Genomic DNA, 19,736 nt, shown 5'->3' on the forward strand with positions numbered 1-19,736 from the left:
TTCTGGCTTTTGGAAGCCCTACTCTGTCCATCATAGGCCTGGTGGGTGTAAGTTCTTAATCTTTCTGCCAATTGGTTTCTGTTAATCTTGTTACCACTAGAACCTCCTTGTGTAAGAAAAGTTTTTAATTCTACCAAACAAGGGCCGCTATTTTCTGAATCTCTCTTCCTCCTTCCCATGAATTAGCCAATCAGATCAGATGGTGAACCGCAGCTCCACCAATGAGATGAGATGCAGTCACTTTTTCTGTTGAAGATGAAACACAGGGGCCATCTTGGCTGAGTGTGTGTGCTAGCTCACTTTGGGTTTGGCTCACCTTTTTGCAAAAGAAATTACCTTGCTGACTTACTTTTGCTTTGTCTGTGTGTTTGCTTTGTGCAAACACTAAGATTATTCTTTTCTTTCACTTCTCTGTCCTATTTTAATACCTCAAGGAGCCTGACAAATAATATCCTATTGCTCTATTATTAGTAATACTGAGATTGACCCCAGGGTGATAGTGGTGCTCTTTGAACTGTGTAGGTGGTATGAATAGGGATGTCCCCCTCCTGCATGCATAGACTCATGTATTTGAATGCTTGGCTCATAAGTAGTGGCTCTATTAGGAGGTGTGGCATTGTTTGAGTAGGTATAGCCTTGTTGGAGGAAGTGTATCGTTGTGGGGTTGGGCTTTGGGGTCTGATATGCTCAAGCTACACCGAATGAAGCTCAAATCAGTCTCCTGCTGTCTGCAGATCAAGATGTAGAACTCTCGGCTCTGTCTCCAGCTCTGTGTCTATCTGCATGCCACCATGACAATAATGAACTAAACCTCTGAAACTGTAAGCCAGCCCCAATGAAATGTTTTCCTTCATTAGAGTTGCCATGGTCATGATGTCTCTTCACAGCAATAGAAACACTAAGACAGGAAAGGTTTCCCTTTGGGGACTGCGCAGCAATCAGTACAGTGTACTTTATCCCTTTAAGGTTGGTTTTTGTTCATTTACCTTCGCCCATATGACTTTACCACCAATAGTTAATTTCTATCTAAAGCAGTGTTTTCATTTGATGATTTTTCTCATTCTGTGTATCCTTCTATTGTACACACCATGTTGTATTAAGTAAACCTATCCTTCCCCACGTGGGAAGACTTGTTTATTCTGAAACACAACTCCCACTGGCAGGGAAGAACATTTGACTTCTACTTAATTCTCATTCAATATTTGTCAGCCACTCATAGAGCCTTTGTAAATGCTCTTCCCAGGTCCCTGTCTATTTGCAGTAAGAGTGCTCCTTATTCTTTTATTGACATGTTGGCATTCCTTGTCATAATTAATGTCTATCCCCTTAGTTTGTTGCCTAAATTTTAATTGAACTGTTTTTATTTAATGTAAACATGTTTTGTGCTTTTATTTCCTCTGAGGTATTACCTTTTCCCCAGTGACTTTTCATTTCATTCATGCCCAGAAAATCTTCTTGTCCAAAGCTAGTCCTTTATTTTCTATAATTGTTTCCTGGTTGAATTTTTCTATAGTTATTGAACATGCTTCTTTTTAAATTTATTTTACTTTGTGTGTATCAGTGTTTGTCCGCATTCATATATGTATGTGATATTCATGTGTACCTATTCGATTCCCTGGAACTGGGGTTATCGATGGCTGTGAGCCGCCATGCAGTGCTGGGAATTGAACCCAAGTCCTTTGGTATTGTGGTCACAGAAATGAAACAACAAGTGACAGGAGCATATATCTTGCTCTTCTCCCCTCAACATTTACTCATTTATTTTGTGTGAGTGTGTAAGCGTCAGTGTGTGTATGTGTGCATTATGGACTCAAAGGACAGCTTGAGGAAGTTGATCTTCCCTTCTATCAGGGTGGGACAAGGGTCTTTCTGTGTTGAGCCAACCCTCTTCCGTTTTTAAAAGGACATTTATCCTATTACAAAGGCCCCGCCCTCAAGACCTAACCTAACCTCCATTACCTCCCAACTCCATTTACCATTTCCTAGATAACACACAAACACACACACACACACACACCAATACAATGCATATATTAGTATGATCTCAAACCCCTGTCAAAGAATGTCTTTCATGAATGTTTCTTATAATTATTTTTATGGTCCAGAATGTGCTTTCCCTTAATGAAGATTGTATGTGCCCTGGAAAACAATGTGAGTTCCACTGTTGTCTAGTGAAGTACTGTGGAGTGCTGCCATGGTAAATTGCTCATCTTCTATGTCCTTACTTACTTTCATTGACTTCCTCCATCACTAGAGAAGGGAGTATGCTGAGATCTCCATTGATAATAATGGCTGTACCTGTTTCTCCTTTCAGTTTACCAGAGTCTGTTCTATGCACTTTTCTTTCTGATGTCGTTACACAACATCACTCTTCAACCTTGAGGGCTTTCATGTTTACTTTGATACTTAACATGGCTATTTTCATTTTATTTTGTTTAATTATTGGGTTTTTCATTTTTAAAAAATCTTTTAATTGTTAACATAGCTGTGCATTCATTGTTAAAGCAGACATCTTGAAGAGAGCATAGGTTGGGTTATATCTTTAGAAAAAAATCCAACATAATAATATTTGACTTTTACTTGAAGTGCTGAGAGCATTTACATTTCATTTAAACTGTCCCTGTGGTTAAGATTGAGTATAAAATATTGATATCCATCCAAATTGGGTTTTGCTCCAGTTTTCCTTATTTCATTTTTGGTAGGAAGGGGACAGGGTTACGTTGTGTGACTTAGGGTCTAGAACTCACTGTAGAGCCTAGGCTTGTAGTTTCTAGTGTTATTTATTTGTATGTATGTTTGTTTGTTTGTTTGTTTGTTTGTTTTAAAACAAGTGTAGCCCTGGCTGGTCTGAAATTTACTATTTAGACTAGGCTTTGAAACGCACAGAGACCTGCTTAACTCTGCCTCCCAAGTGCTAAGATTAGAGAGATGTGCCACCAGGCCCAGCTTACATTCGTATGTATGTATGTATGTATGTATGTATGTATGTATATATACATATTATGTGCATTTGTGTGCATGATGTATGTGTGTGTGGTGTACATGTGCCACTGTGTATGTGTGTGTGTGTGTTTGTCAGAGGACAACCTGTAGAGTCAGTTCCCTCCTTTCATCTTTACATGGGTTCCAAGGAGCCAACTCTTGTCACCAAGCTTTCACAGAAAGAGCCTCTGCTGGCCAAGCCATTTCTCCATCCCTGCCTGTGTGGAAATAGAGATAGTTATCTATTTTTTACATTCATATTTTCCTGTGTTGTTGTTGCTGTGTTCTGATTTTTGGCAGTGTCTGAACTGCGTAAAAAGTAAACCTTTCATTTCAGATGCTGCGTTTCTTGGCCCTAAATGTTTAATTTTGTTACTTGCATTTTTCTCTCATTTATGTTCCTTTAAATTCTTTTTTTGTTTGTTTATTTTTCTAGAACAGGGTTTCTCTGTATAGCCCTGGCTGTCCTGGAACTCATTCTGTAGACCAGGCTGGCCTCAAACTCAGAAATCCACCTGCCTCTACCTCCCAAGCACTGGGATTAAAGACATGCGCCACCACTACCCAGCTTGTTCCTTTAAATTCTTGACCACATTTATAGCTACTGTTTTAAAGTCATGCAATGCTTTAAAACCCAATATCATCTATTATCTATGTCATGTTTAGATCTGTTTTGTTTTAACAGATTTTCCTCCTCTTTATGCTTCACACTTTCCTGCTTCTTCCCACATACTGTGATTTTTAGTGGATATTAGACACTGTGAGTCAAATTTCTGAAATTTTTTGAAGAAATATTTATTTTTATTTTTAAGTGTAGAGTTTTGCCTGCATGTATATCTATACATCAGGGAGGTCAGAAAAGGATGTTGGATCCTACAGAGCTGGAGTTACAGATAGTTGTGAACTGCCATGTGGGGGCTGGGAACCATAACCCAGGTCCTCTACAAGAACAGAGTGCTTCTTAACCACTGGACCAATGCTCCAATCCTGTCCTTTCTTTTAAGACTTAAATTTCTGTAGTTAAGTACTTAAATTATTATTATTATTATTATTGGTTTTTCGAGACAGGGTTTCTCTGTATAGCCCTGGCTGTCCTGGAATTCACTCTGTAGACCAGGCTGGCCTCGAACTCAGAAATCTGCCTACCTCTGCCTCCCAAGTGCTGGGATTAAAGGCGTGCACCACCACTGCCCTGCTTAAATTATTTGAAGAACAGCTTTTCAATGTTGTTTGTGGTAATTTAATATTGTTTCCAAAGTGTTGTTTGTCTAAGAGTCTCTCTACTGAATGTTCTACATTTCTAATGTGTCTTTTTTTCCTGACCTAATTACTTAGAGCTTGAATGTTTCCAAACTTCTTTGAAACTCTAGTAGTTATTTTCATTTACATTTCCCAGTAGCTGCTATTTGCCAAGAACCTTTGTGTATACTCCTGGAGTTCTTTCTCTGGTATTCTGATTTCTGATTAAAGCTCTTGCTCATCTCCTCCTCATCATGGGGCCGCACCTCTGCTTGGCTTCCTTCTAGCCTGTACTTCCAATGTTATCCCCAGAAAGCAATCTGGGAAAACTTGGGAGTTCACCCTGTTGGCTTCCTCTTTCTATGAGCATAAAGTGACTGCCGGGATTAGAAAATGCCTGCAAGCACCTGTTCCTCAGACTTGGTTTTGTTTTCTTCTGATTATGCTTGGAAGCTTAGATATAAACTTTACACACCAAAATTTTAAGTGAATCAAAAACACATAGTTTAAAGAAGTTTTGTTAATTGGTCGCATAGAATGGCCAGTGTCCAGATCAAGAAGAACATTCATTTTCCATTTCAAACATTAATACCACACAAGGGTAAACAACATCCTGCCTTCAATACCTATGTAGAGGTTTTTTAATATCATGTAAGTGGAGTCATGTGACATGTGTTTTTGTGTCTGGCTTATTTCAGTCTTCAGTGGTGATTTGTATATAGTAGTTGATTGTGGTTCTTTTTCCTTAGACTGTGTGACTAGTCCACAACATATTCATTCTATAGACATTTTAAATACATATGAATACATTTCTCTTGAAACTTTATCTTGAAGTGGAATGCTCTGTTAAGTCCTACTAAGAACTGCCAAATGCATAATTAGTTCAGATCTTCCCCCTGAGCCCTAGGCATACTTATCCCAAACTGCTTCTTGACATTCCCATTTATAGGTCTTCAAATTTAACATAGCCCCACACATCTGCTACACTTTGTGAATCCTAATGGCTTCTTAACCCATCTAGTTACTTAAGGAATCATGTTTAATAGTCTCCTTTTTTTTTTGACCTGCTCCAAAAAGTCAGTCCATTAAGCCCCATGAATTCCACCTATGATTTATTCATATCTTGAAATTATCCATCTCTTTCTGCCTCTACTACCATTATCTTAGTTTAAGCCACCATCATTTGTGGCCTTGACCAATACAACTGCTTCCAAACTGGCCCATCAGTAACCCTTCTTGCCCTCTATCCATCCATCTCCATAAACAGCAGAATGAGCTTCAGAATATGTAAATCGGATCCTACTTAAGAGTCTTTATTAGCTCTGCATTAATCTTAGGATGTGTTGCTGATTAAAGACTGAACTGTATAAAGTAGGCAAAGAGAGTTAGCCCTTGCCTCATTTCAGCCTAAACTTCTTGCCCCATACTCTGTTTTAGGATTTCTATTGATAAGATTAAAGATGGTGACCCAAGGCAACCTGGAGTGGAAAGGATTTATTTCATCTATGAAAGGAAGTGGAGGCAGGAGCTCAAGGCAGGAATCTGGAGGCAGGAAATGAGGCAGAAGTCATGGGGGAGGGCTGCTTACTAGCTTCCTGCCCTTGGCTTGCTCAGCCTTCTTTCTGGTACAACCCAGGACTAACTGCACCGGGGTGAAGACTGCCCACATTGGGCGGGGCCTCTTGTATCAGTCATCAATTAAGGCAATATCCTACACACTTGTCCACTAGGCCAATTTTACAGAGGCAGTTTCTCAAGATTTCTTCTAGCTATGTTAAAGTTTCTGCTGAGTTGACAGAAACCAACCAGCACACCTTCCTAGAACAATTTAAATGCCCACAAATCATGTTTCCAGAGCCTAGAACATTCTTAAAGTTCCCTTAATATGCCTTGACCTTAAAAGGTACTTAATCATGGAGCTCTTCCCCAACAGTCCACAGCTAATTCATCAATGTACCTATTAGTTTTTCTTCACAGTACCAATCACAATGTATATTTCTGTAACAATTTTGCCTTAATGCCTTTTACTCCTATTATACCTTAAAAGGAGTGCTGTGTACATTTCTGTAAAACATGCTTAATATGCTGCCTACCACTTAATTGATATTCAGCATATGCTTGTTTAATAATACATAATCTCGTGGGCTGGGAGGAGCTACTGAGGCTGGCATCTGGCATTTCTCTCTGTTTTGGTAAGTTTCTTTGTGTAGTGCTTGACGGAAGAAGATCCTTTCCCTGTTCACCAGAGGGAGCTTTTTCTCTGTCCCAAGTGGCGCACGAGAGACAAAGTGCTTCCAGACACAAAGCAGCAGGTGAAAGAGATTAGCCTTATTTCGGAAGGACAGTATAATTCTGTTCTTAGGAGAGAAGGGAATCTCCTGGCGCAGGTGCAGGAAAACCCGCCAATCTCTGCTGGACGAGGCGGGGATAGGGCGGGCCTCGGAAAGGGGAGGGTCTTTGGATGCTTCCCACGGCACCCGATAGGCCGGCGCGAGCTCCGCCGGCGCCAGCCACGTTGGACGCGGGCATCCCCTGGAAGGCCACTCCCGGCCCCACAATGCACTGCGTGGCGCGTCACTCCGAGCGGCGGGTCCCGGAGCGACAGGTACGGCCCGGCCCCTCTTTTCAGCTTCCTCAGGGTCTCTCGGAGCTCTGGCCGGCTGCTCGCGCCGCTCTCGGAGTTCCACCTCGGCTTGACCGGTAGTGTCCGAGCCGGAGCTTGGTGGCATTGGTCGCAGAGCTTAGGAGGGCCGGTGTGCGGGGTCTGGGTCCCTGTGACCTAGGGCTGCGAGCCTCGCGGACGGCGGTTGCTGTTTGGCAGGCCAGCCCTAGGATGGGCGGCCGGAGTAGGGGCGGCTGATGAGGAGAGACGGTCTCCCCGGGCTGCCAACGAGCCGTGGTGTTGACTCCATGGCCCCCGATGTCAGAAGCACAGCGACTCACTCGGGCTGGTAGGTGGCCCGAGAGAGAGCTTGAGGTGGCATTCCTTCTTTCTTTTGGGCGGGGTAGCTTGTACCCTGTGATTTGTGAAGTCCGAGTGGGCGTTGCAGTTGGAGATCGCCTCGTTGGCTCTGGGAAATCCCGTGAGGCCCTGTTTAAAGGTACTTGGTGACTTTCTGTGGCAGAAAAGAGACCTGAGAAATTGGCTCCACAAGTGGGGATCTCTTGCTACTTAGCTTCCGGGGTCACCCTCACATGGAGCAGTTGGAACTCTTCAGAACCCGCCCCTCCTGTGCTTAACTCTGGGCAGAGCCTGGGTGTTCCGCCAGGCTACAGGTGATAGAATCCCAGCTGATGGGTAGAACAACCATTTTTTAAAAACGGAATCACATTCCATGTTACTGGTACCCACCCATTTGCCACCACTGTGAGAAGTTAGGTGGTATCTTAAACAATACTTAGAGCTTCTGGTGTGTAAAGGAAGACAGAACTGAACCTGACACTCCTAACCAAAAGTTACTGAAGCATCGGGCTTTTTCCACTTAAGACGATCACATTAGTTTAGTACTTTATTTTCAGAGACTGATTAAAGTTTAAGTATGGTTTAGTTTGGTGTATGAAAAGAAACTCCTAGCAAAGAGATACTTGTGACCTTCCTCTCCGTGTAGTCAAGAAGCTTGGATATGTTTAGAGGCAATGTTTCATAGAGTTATTAGAGTTAGTAACAATTTATTACTTACTAGTCTAGGGGTTTAACAAATGACTTAAAGTTTTGAGACTTGTGTTTCCTCCAAAACAAAATGAAACTAATACCCAACCTTATAGGTTCCTGGAAGGCTCAAATGAGGTGTGTGAAGTGCTTGGCCTACAGAGGGTAGGTGGCCTTCAGAGGGTAGGTAGCTTGTCAGTAGGGAATATAACAAAATACTTAAACTTTTAGTAGATTACAGGCAAGTACTTTGGTTAGCATAGAGATAGAGGCTATTGGCATCTTAAAAAGGACCTTGTAAGATAGGAGATTGAGGCTTTGTAAAGTAAAGCTGAAAGTATCTGCTAGACCATGGATTTAAATCTGGGCAATCTGGGAGTTTGGCCTTTTAAAATTCATGTATTCTTTTTTAATTTTACACTTAATTGTGTGTGCATGTGTATGTGTGTATTCAAATGTATGTTGGTATACTTGTATATGTAGGTGTGTATGAAGGTTGGATGTTGACTTCCAGTATAGTCCCTGATCTGATTGCCCTCCATTTATTTGAGATGGTTTTTTTAAAAAAAAAAAAAAAAAAAAACCTGGAGTTTGCCAGTTCCAGTCACTTCAGCTAGCTGATCTCCCTTCGTGGAGATTCCCATCTATAGGGATTATTGGACTTGTCTATTCTTTGAGCTTTAGGGATCTGGACATTATTAGTCCTCATAACTGCTTAGTAAGTGCTTTAGCCACCAAGCTATCTCCCCAGCCTGAATTTGACTTTTTAAATTACGGTATTATGTTACCTTTCAAAGGAAATGTTCCTATTTATTATTATTGTTACTTAAAAATGGTCAGCTAAGCCAGGTGTTAGGATGCAAGCGTGTAATACCAGCACCTGGGAGGTGGAGACTGGAGGATCAGGAGTTCAAGACCAGTCCTGGCTACTTGGTGACTTCAAACCAGGCTGGAGCTTTGTGGAACTGTCTAAATTAAAAATAAATAAATAAATAAACAAACAAATGTATGTATGAATGTATGGCTGTTTTTTCCTGCTTGTTGCTTTCCTGGCTTGGGAAGGCTGTTACAGCAGTAATGTTTTTAGGCTCAAGTATCAGCCCTGTGATATACTAGAGGTGAACTTGAGCAAGTGTCAGTTTTCTTACGGGGAAATTGAAGTTTATACCTATCTGAACTATATGGTACTGATGTATGTTAGGGCCCCTTTCTCTTATCATTGGTATATTTTGCTGTGGAACTTGAGGTTTACATATAGTGTGCCGTGCAGGGGCCACAGAAGAAGCAAGCAGCAAGGATGCTAATGAGGTAGACAGTGCTGGCAAACCATCACAATAAAGTCTGGAAGTCCTTGGTACCTTTTTCCTTTATTTTCATTCAGTCTTCTCACAGTCTGAGCTTTCCAATTAATATGGTCAATTAAGTTCAATCAATCTGGCTCCAGCCTTTGCATCACAATTATGCAGCCAATTTTCAGATTACTCCCTTATAATTCAGAGTTCAGAAATTATTTTAACAAAATGATATGTAACAATTAGTTCCCACACTTTGGTACCATCCTTTATGTAAGATGATTTGGTAAGCAGAGGAAACATTTAAAAGAGCAAGCCTCCAAAATATTTCAAGCACATATAAATAGAACAAAGTTTTCTTTAATTTAGATTTAGGAGAAAAAAAGCCTGATGTCTCAAAACTGAATTTGTATTTTATTATTAAAAATACAAGGCAGAAGTTAATCGAGAGATTGGTATTTATCAGATTTATCTATGGTCCTGGTAGAAAAAGCTGATACCCTTTCCAAAGCTTCCCAGGCAGTCATTACATCCTCTTGCTTGCCTTAGTTTCATCACTCTTCCCTGGTTTTCTCAGCCTCCACACTGCCTGGCTCTTCTGTGTGTGTACTCTAGGTAGGCCTTTATACAGGCACACTCCTGGTTTGTTTAATTGTTCAAATTTTTTTTCCATTTACTTGAAAATTTAATTATTTTATTTTTAAATCAATGAATAGAATTCCATTGTGTATATATACCACATTTTCTTTTTTTTTTTTGCCCTCAATTTTTTTATTGGATATTTTATTTACATTTCAGATGTGATCCCGTTTCCCCATTCCCCACCCACCCTCCCACTCCCACCTCTCCACCCAAGAATTCCCCCACACTGGGGCATCCAGCCTTCACTGGACCAAGGACTTCCTCTCCCACCTATGCCCGACAATGTCATCTTCCCCTACATATACAGCTGGAGCCATGGGTCCCTCCCTATGTGCTCCCAGGCTGGTGGTTTAGACCCTGGGAGCTCTGGTTGGTTGGTATTGTTGCTCTCCTCATGGGGCCGCAAACCCTTTCAGCTCCTTCAGTCTTCTCTCTCACTCTTCCACTGGGAACCCCATGCTTAGTCCAATGGTTAGTTCTGAGCATCCGCCTCTATATATTTCAGACTCTGGCAGACCTCTAAGGAAACAGCTATTATCAGACTCCTGTCAGCATGCACTTCCTGGCATCCACATCATCGCCTGTCTTTGGTGACTGCACAAGGGATGGATACCCAGGTGTAGCAGTCTCCGGATGGCCCCTCCTTCAGTTTCTGTCCCACGATTTGTCTCCATATTTGCTTCCATGAGTATTTTGTTACTCCTTCTAAGAAGGACTGAAGCACCCACACTTTGGTTTTCCTTGTTCATGAGCTTCATGTGGTCTGTGAGTTGTATCTTGGATATTGCAAGCTTTTGAGCTAATATCCAATTATCAGTGAGTGCATACCATGTGTGTTCTTTTGTGATTGGGTTACCTCACTCAGGATGATCTTTTCTAGTTCTATCCATTTGCCTAAGAATTTCTCGAATTCATTGTTTTTAATAGCTTAGTAATATTCCATTGTGTAAATGTAACACATTTTCTGTTTCCATCCCTCTGTTGAAGGACATCTGGGTTCTTTCCAGCTTCTGGCTATTATAAATAAGGCTGCTATGAACATAGTGGAGCATATGTCCTTGTTATATGTTGGAGCATCTTTTGGGTATATGCCCAGGAATAGTATAGCTGGGTCCTCAGGTAATGCTATGTCCAATTTTCTGAGGAACCACCAGACTGATTTCCAGAGTGGTTGTATCAGCTTGCAATCCCATCAACAATGGAGGAGTGTCCCTCTTTCTCCACATCCTCGCTAGCATCTGCTATCACCTGAGTTTTTGATCTTAGCCATTCTGACTGGTGTGAGTTGGAATTTCAGGGTTGTTTTGATTTGCATTTCCCTGATGACTAAGGATGTTGAACATTTCTTTAGGTGCTTCTCTGCCATTTGAGTTTCCTCAGTTGAGAATTCTTTGTTTAGCTCTGTACCCCATTTTTAATAGGATTATTTGGTTCTCTGGAGTCTAACATCTTAAGTTGTTTGCATATTTTGGAGATTAGCCCCTCTATTGGATATAGGATCGGTAAAGGTCTTTTTCCAATCTGTTGGTTGCCATTTCATCCTATTGACAGTGTCCTTTGCCTTACAGAAACTTTGCAATTTTATGAGGTCCTATTTGTCAATTCTTGATCTTAGAGCATAAGCCATTGGTGTTCTGTTCAGGAACTTTCCCCCTGTGCCTAAGTATTCGAGGATTTTCCCCACCTTCAATTAGTTTCATTGTATCTGGTTTTATATGAAGGTCCTTTATCCACTTGGACTTGAGCTGTGTACAGGGAGATAAGAATGGATTCTCTGGTGAGAATTCTGGTATAATTCTTATAGGTCTGCCTTTATGTGTTACTTTACCTTTTTCCCTTTCTGCTTTTAATATTTTTTCTTTGTTTTATGCATTTGATGTTTTGATTATTATGTGACAGGAGGAATTTCTTTTCTGGTCTAGTCTATTTGGAGTTCTGTAGGCTTTTTGTATATTCATGGACATCTCTTTCTTTAGGTTAGGGAAGTTTTCTTCTATAATTTTGTTGAAGATATTTACTGGCCCTTTAAGTTGGGAATCTTCACTCTCATCTATACCTATTATCCTTAGTTTTGGTCTTCTCATTGTGTCCTGGATTTCCTGGATATTTTGGGTTAGGAGTTTTTTGCATTTTGCATTTTCTTTGACAGTTGTGTCAATGTTTTCCATGGTTTCTTCTGCACATGAGATTCTCTCTTCTGTCTCTTGTATTCTGTTGGTGATGCTTGGGTGTATGACTCCTGATCTCTTTCCTATGTTTTCTATCTCCAGGGTAGTCTCCCTTTGAGATTTCTTTATTGTTTCTACTTCCATTTTTAGATCCTGGATGGTTTTGTTTAATTCCTTCACCTGTTTGGTTGTGTTTTCTTGCAATTCTTTAAGTGATTTTTGTGTTTCCTCTTTAGCTAGGCTTCTACCTGTTTACCTGTGTTCCCCCATACTTCTTTAAGGGAGTTATTTATGTCCTTCTTAAAGTCCTCTATCATCATCATCATGAGAAGTGATTTTAATTCTGAATCATGCTTTTCTGGTGTGATGGGGTGTCCAGGGCTTGCTATGGTGGGAGAACTGGGTTCTGATGATGCCAGTTAACTTTGGTTTCTGTTGCTTATGTTCTTGTGCTTGCCTTTTGCCATCTGATTAACTCTAGTGCTACCTGCACTGTCTCTGACTGGAACCTGTCTTTCCAGTTATCTTGCTTGTGTCAGAACTCCTCAGAATCCAGTTGTTTCTGTGATCCTGTGATTCTGAGCTCCTCGGTGGAAGAACTCCTGGGACTCAGGCCACCTCTGGGATCCTGAAATCCTGCTGCTCTGAGTGGAGTGGCTCCTCTAGAATGGCTCAGGATACAGTGTCTTCATGGGAGCAGACCAGCTAGGTGTCTGCTCTAGCCAAAAGGACCAAGGGAGGGGCGGAAGGGGAGTGGTATTCCAGAGGGTCGGGGTTTGAGTGGCTGATGGGTCCTGAGCGCCCCAGGCTCCCAGTTGTAGCTCTGGGGCTTAGGGTAGTGGGAAAGGGTTCTTACCTGTTGTTCTGAGTGCAGTGGCTCCTCTAGGATGGCTCAGGATGTGGTAATTTCACGGGAGCAGACCAGCTAGGTGTCTGCCCCAGGCAAAAGGACCAAGTGAGGGCAATTGTTCGATTTTTAATATACTCCTATAAGAATCTAAAGTAAACCTTTTATTAAAAAGGGTGGTATGATTTTTGAAGTGAAAAAGACTGCTTATCCTAAGGTGAATAGAGTATGTCTGTAATTTACTTAAAGCTTCATTGTTCGTTGGGTCTCTGTATTCTAGTTGTTTCTTCCTCTTCCTCCTCCTCCTCCTTTTCTTCCTCTTCCTCCTCTTTCTCCTCCTCCTTCTCTTCCTCCTCTTATTCTTTTTCCTCTTCTTCCTCGTCTTCTTCCTTTTCTTCCTCCTCCTCCTCCTCCTTTTTTCCTTTCTTTTTTTAAAATTTATTTATTTGTTTGTTTGTTTGATAGATTGATCTCATGTATATGAGTGCACTGTAAGCTGTCTTCAGGCACATCAGAAGAGGGAATTGGATCCCATCACAGATGGTTGTGAGCCACCATGTGGTTGCTGGGAATTGAACTCAGGAGAAGAGCAATGAGTGCTCTTAACCACTGAGCCATCTCTCCAGCACTTTTCCTTTCTTTCTTCTTCATCTTCTTCTTTGTCTTCTCCTTAATTTGTTTGGATGTTAAATTACTCTGGACAGAGGTAACTTTTTCTCCATAGGAAAAAAATCTTTATCTACTGATAAGTAGAAACACCCCTCTGACAACCTTTCAGTGCCTTGGCAGCTGTGTTCTGCTTCTGTTTATTAGCTGGAAGTATATATTAGGAATCTCTGAATATATGTTTGTCTAAAACATTTTTTTAAAGACAAGGCTTTGTGTTATAGCCCAGGCTAGCCTCCAACCCATAATCCTCCCTCTTCTGCCCTCTTAAGTGTTACGATCATAGTTATGTGCCACTTTACCTAGTAAAATATGCAGTTTTTATCCTGCTTTTTAAAACTTTTTAAACTTATCACATCAAGATTTTGCCACATTATTAAGCTTTTTAGTTTCAGATACCTTTTAGTTGCTACACTGTATTCTGTCATATGGGTATACTATTATTTGTCATCTTATATTTTTAAATTATGTGATTTTAAGAGTATTCATTTAACTTTTTACCTGGATTTATGAATTTTTTCCTCAGGGTAAGATTACATACTTAAATTTATTGCTGATCACGGTGGTACATATTTATAAGTTCAGTACCCCAGAGCTGAGTCAGGAGGTCTACTATAAATTTGGGGCTAGTGGACCCAGGACGGCCAGGGCTACATAGCAGGACAATGTCTCTGAATCAGTCACCAGTATTTGCTATTAATGCTTTCATTTTTTAAAAAGATATTTATTTTATGTATATGATTACATTGTCTTCAGACAAAGCAGAAGAGGGCATCGGATGCCATTACAAATGATTGTGAGCCACCATGTGGGTGCTGGGAATTGAACTCAGGACCTCTGAAAGAACAGTCAGTGCTCTTAACTGCGGGGCCATCTCTCCAGTCCCAGTGCTTTCATTTTTTTAACTCTCAAGTTTATTTTATTTTTAATTTATTCTTTGAGAATTTCATGCAATATATTTGACTATATTCTTTTGCTGCCACCCCCACTCTTCCCAGATCCTCCTCCACTTCCTTATCCACCCAGCTTCATATTCTCATTCTCCTCCTCTTCCTCTTCCTCCTCCTTCTCGTCCTCTTCTTCCTCCTCTTCCTCTTCTTCCTCCTTCTCTTCCTCTTCCTCCTCCCCTTCCCCGCCCCCTTTAGAGTTTCTCTGTGGCATCCTGGCTGACCTAGAACTCTCTGTGTAGACCAGGCTGGGCTCGAACTCAGAAATCCACCTGCCTCTGCCTCCCAAGTGCTGGGAATAGTGGCATGCACCACAATCCTGAGCGTCTGTCTCTCTTAAACGAAATAAAACAAAACCAAAACAACAACAGCAAAAATCAAGGAGTCCCTTTTGTGTTCCTGAGCATGGGGCTTGCTTGGAGTGTGGTTGATAATTGTGTTCAGTGTCACTCCCATTGAAGGAAACTAACTTTACTTTTACCAGCAGCTATTCATTGCTAATAGCTTCTTGGCTAGATTTTGTCTGGCTTGAGTTGGTACAGATCTTGTGTATGCGGTGACAGTCTCTGTGAGCTCCATATGTACTTCTGCCCTGTTGTGCCTGGAAAATGCTATTTTCCTTGAACCCATCCTCCACCTCTGGGTCTTGCACCCTTCCACCCCCATCCTCTTCTGCATAGATCCCTGAGCTTTGAGGGGACAGGTATGATAAAGACATCCCATTTAGGGCTCTCATTTTCTGCATATTGTCCAGTTGTGGGTTTCTGTGTTAGTTACTGTCTACTCTGAGAAACAGCTTCTCTGATTAGGGTTGAGTGGTGCACTGATCTATTGGGATAGAAATTATTTTACTTCAGTAACCATTTAACAGAAAATTAGTAGGTTTCCCCCTCGCCCCATGAGCCATCCAGGCTCAGGTAGCTATGGGTACTGGCTCATGGAGTGGATCTTAAATTCAATTAAAAAAAAGATTAGTTACTCCTGTAACACATTGCCACCTCTGGGCACTGTAGGCAGGTCATTATTAGAGCTTACAGTGTTCATAGTTGGGTGAAGTGGATGGCTGCCTTTCTCCAGTAGCTTGTATAGCAACTTTTAGCACTATGAACACTGGCTAGGGGTCAAGCATATGTGTGGAGGAACATATGTGTGCCACAGCACATGTGTGGAGGTCAAAGGACAACCTAAGGTTCTGGTTCTTGCATTCCCACCTTGTTTGAGACAGGGTCTCTTGCTCACTGCCATATACCAGGCCATCTGGCCTCAGAGCTTCTGGGAATTCGTGTGTCTCCAATTCCTAACTACCTGGATTATAGATATTTACTCGTATAGCCATGTCTCCATTTTTCGTGTATTCTAGGAAGCCAAACTCACACCATCAGATGGTGTGCCCTGCAAGTGTTATTTATTCAGCCATCTCCCCAGCTTGCAAATGCCATTTTAAAAAGCCTGTTTGGTAGTGGGAGAGATGGCTCAGTGCTTAAGAGCACTTGTTAACTCTTGCAGAAGACTCTATTACCCACATAGCTACTCACAACTCTCTGTAACTCCAGTTCTAACATATCAAGGGCCCTCTCTTCTCCAAGGGCACCAGGCGTGCACATGTTGTGCATACATACATGTGGACAAACATTCATATACATAAAATAAGATATATATTTTTTAAAAACCTTGTTAAGTGGAAGGTTCTTGGAATATATTGTCATTATTTTAATTAATACTCTGATTATTACTAATTTTGAAAGTTGTATAAATGCTTACCTGTTTTGGTCTTGATTTTTATTTAATTCAGATTTCTCATTTTATTTTAGGTCTTCTGTGGGTTGAAATGTCTATGATTTTATCTGCTTCAGTCATTCGTGTCAGGGATGGACTACCACTGTCTGCATCTACTGATTATGAGCAGAGCACAGGAATGCAGGAGTGCAGAAAGTACTTTAAAATGCTCTCAAGGAAACTTGCTCAATTTCCTGATAGATGTACACTGAAAACTGGACACTATAACATTAAGTAAGACCTCAGTTTGTTTCACTAGAGTCATTTGCCTAGAGGTTGTCATTTTAATGAAATATAAGTGGTTGCAGTAGAATTTCATGTTTGAGTGACTCTGAAAAACTTGTTGTTAAAGTCAATAGTCATGTTCTGAACTTATGTTAAATTGTCGTCATGGTGTTATTAATTTTTTTGCAGATCCTCTGGATTTGATTCTAGCTTTAGAAAACTTAATATTAATTTTGCAGATAGTGCTTCCTATAAATTGCTTGATAAATATTTATTAAGAGTTTTTACATACACAAGGTTGTAGCAGGCAAATTGTAATGGAAGATGCTAAGAAGTAAAGTTTTATCCTACTGGGAGGGGAAATTCTGTCTGTCTATCCTTTAAGACTAGACAAATAGGATAGAGTGTGACTTTACTTTGTGCTGACTGAGTCCTTCAGGAAGAATGATATTTGAACAGAAACTTTAAAAATGAAAACGAAGGCAGTTGTATGAAGGACCCTGTGGATAGGGAGTAAGGCTGGAGCTGCAGCTAGTGGAGAAGCACTTCCATCCGTCTTAAAGGGTGGAAGGAAAGCCAGTTGGGCTAACGTGTTGTGGGGTCAGTCAGGTAGCAGAACTTGCGGTCAGAAAGGTAGGAATAGGACAGGCTATTTAGGGTCCTCGGCACCATGGTGAGTGTGTTACTTTATTAATGCAATGCAATAGGAAGCTACTGGAGAATTTTAAGCTGGAGTATTGTATGGTCTGGTTTGGGCTCCCAGTAGATGGAACAAGCCACTCTGAAGAGCAGACTGAGCAGGAGCAGAGTGACAGCTAGGGGGCACTGTAGAGACGGCAACTGCAGCTTGAGTGGGTGATAATGAGGAGGAATTGGAGTTGGCTACACTTTGGGCCTAACCCTGTAAATGGCCCTGATAGGCTTTAGGATGTGAAGGAAAAAGAAGAGAATCATATGTAGATTTTTGGCCTTAGAAACTGCATGCCTAATGGGACTAAAATGAGCAAGACTAGAGAGGTTTAAGTTGCATTTCACTGGTAAGAGTTCTGTTTGGGCATGCTAAATCTCAGATGTCCATTAGATGTCCAAGGGGCACGGTCAGCTGGATGTATGAGCCTGAAGCTTAGCAAAGAAGACAATTGTGGGGTTTAGATTTAGAAATCAGTTTATGATTTGTTAAAATGGAAACTGTTAAAACTGTGGAAACAAGTGAGACTACTTTGGACAGCATCTATATGAAACAACTAGAACAGTTAACCTGGGGGCCATGATGCTAATTATGAACATAGAAGGAAGGCAGATAATCACAAGGTCCATGTGGGTTATATCATCAAATAGCCCTATTATTAAGATCAGACAGTATATTTTGAAGAATTAAAAGTTGGCTTGCAGGACAAGGCATCACATGTAAGAGTAAGAAAGCGAGGCAGAAGGAGCTGTGTGAGCGCTGCATGGCAGGTTGTTATTGTTTGACGTGGTGCTAGCGGATAAAGATGTGCAGGAGCTGTGAGACAAGTGACAACTAGTGTGGCTCCAGGTCACACACTATTACATACAGCAGGCACAGGTCACTGCTGCAGGTTTGAAGAAAGCCATTTGATTAAAGAACAAATGGGGTGAGGAGTGGTGCGTGCCTTTACTCTCAGTACTCAGGAAGCAGAGGTGGGCAGATCTGTCAGTTCCAGGCTAGCTAGAACTACATAGAAACAAAGACCAAAGTACAAAACCAAAGCAAACCCAAGACTGTAGGACAGAGAGTAAAACAGAAAGTTTAAGGCAGATAAGACAGAGAGGTCAACCTACTACTAGAGTGTGAAGTAGAAAATAGATGAGATGTACAAATGAGAAAGAAAATGCCCAGCAGAAGAATGGCTCAAAGGAAGACATGGCCAAGCCTATGAGGTAGAATACCAGAGATGAGGAGAAGGAGCAAAGAGAACTGAACAGAGTGATAGTGTCCTCAGAAATGAGCGGTCCCTGGAGAAGGAGAGAGAGTGAAATCCCATGTGATTTTTGTTTTCTTGTAAGAGACAGGGTCTCACAGTGTAGTCCTCGACAGTACTGAACTCATTCTGTAGACCAGCCTAGCCTGGAACTCAGAAGATCTGCCTGACTCAGCCTTCCCAGGGATAGGATTAAAGGCATGCACTGCTATACCTGGCTTTCATGTGATCAGTCCAATCTAGTGGAGGGATGATGGGGATTTTGGAACCATTCACATAGATACAGTTCAAATTTTGAGGGCAGAAATGCTCACTGAAGTTAAAGAAGGCCAGGTTGCTTTCTAGTCTTTTAGGATGTTCACAGTATGTAGCAGCAGACTTAGTCTAATATAAATTGACAATTTATTTGTATGACTTGACTTTAATTTTTTTTCTCCCTGCTGTAAGGCAGATAAAAACTCAAGGGCTCTGCAGTGGCAACATCATGGCACACACTCTGAAGCTGCCACCAGACTGCCCTTCATTGTCCTGGCCATGCTAAGGATCTCTCTTTCAAAGCTGAGATTTTAGCCTGCTTGTTTTGAGCCACCCTCTTTCGCATTGCTAGTATTTCATTTTCCTGATGATCTCACTGTCTTCACAGATTGCATGTAGAACTTGCTCAACTACTCTTTTTCACCACTTATTAAAATTCTTTAAATATTAAAATTCTCTAATTTGCTCTTTGTAATTGGGTTACAACTCATTGAGGAAATTGACCCACCATTGCCTAATCTATTTTAAATGTATATTTATTTTCAATTGAGTATGTGCATGTGTGGGAGTGTGGGGGCTCTATACATGTGGATTTGAGCACATGTGAGCACAGGTCCCCTTGAAGTCCTTGGGAGTTGGTGTTTCAGGCAGTAGTGAGCCACCTCTGCATTAATACATGCTCCTAACCACAGAGCCACCTCTCCAGCCCAGCCTAACCTATTTTAAGTCTTCATCTTTTAGTATAATGGTTTTCAAATCTGTATAGAAATTGAGTGTCAGAGTAACAAGTTATAATTGTAGGCTAAGTCACTTAGTACCTCACGCTGAAGTCTAGTTGACCTGGCAGAGAAAGACTAGAGGCTTCAAGAGGAAATGTAAGAATAGTACTGTTTAAAATGGAGACAGCTCTTTTAATTTTCTCCTTCTGTGTATGGGGGAAATGATAGGTTTTCTCTGACTGCTGTGGCCCACGGGTCTTTTTGCTGGTAAAGCACATTCCTCAGTGTATGGGCTGTCATTAGTATAGTGCCTTGCACATGTCAGAGCAGCAGCGAAGTGAGAGAGAGAGAGAGAGAGAGAGAGAGAGAGAGAGAGAGAGAGAGAG

The 19,736-nt window shown here is 41.3% G+C and overlaps 1 protein-coding gene across 4 annotated transcripts in view; it reads left to right on the forward strand.

The window, feature by feature from the left end:
- Positions 1 to 6,739: 6,739 nt before the first annotated feature.
- Sec22a (SEC22 homolog A, vesicle trafficking protein) overlaps positions 6,740 to 19,736 on the forward strand; it is a 60,879-nt gene continuing 47,882 nt past the window's right edge. For 3 of the 4 annotated variants that reach the window (XM_028752213.1, XM_028752216.1, XM_028752214.1), the window contains exons 1-2: positions 7,064 to 7,172; positions 16,244 to 16,442. In XM_028752213.1, coding sequence (XP_028608046.1) covers positions 7,142 to 7,172; positions 16,244 to 16,442 — 230 coding nt within the window. In that variant the 5' untranslated portion in view covers positions 7,064 to 7,141. Of the gene's footprint in view, positions 6,827 to 7,063; positions 7,173 to 16,243; positions 16,443 to 19,736 lie in introns of those variants that run through there. The other variant, XM_028752217.1, reaches the window with a different exon arrangement.

Source organism: Grammomys surdaster, unplaced genomic scaffold, assembly GCF_004785775.1.
Source record: "Grammomys surdaster isolate TR1022 unplaced genomic scaffold, NIH_TR_1.0 125889, whole genome shotgun sequence".
In the NCBI taxonomy this organism is placed as follows: domain Eukaryota; kingdom Metazoa; phylum Chordata; class Mammalia; order Rodentia; family Muridae; genus Grammomys; species Grammomys surdaster.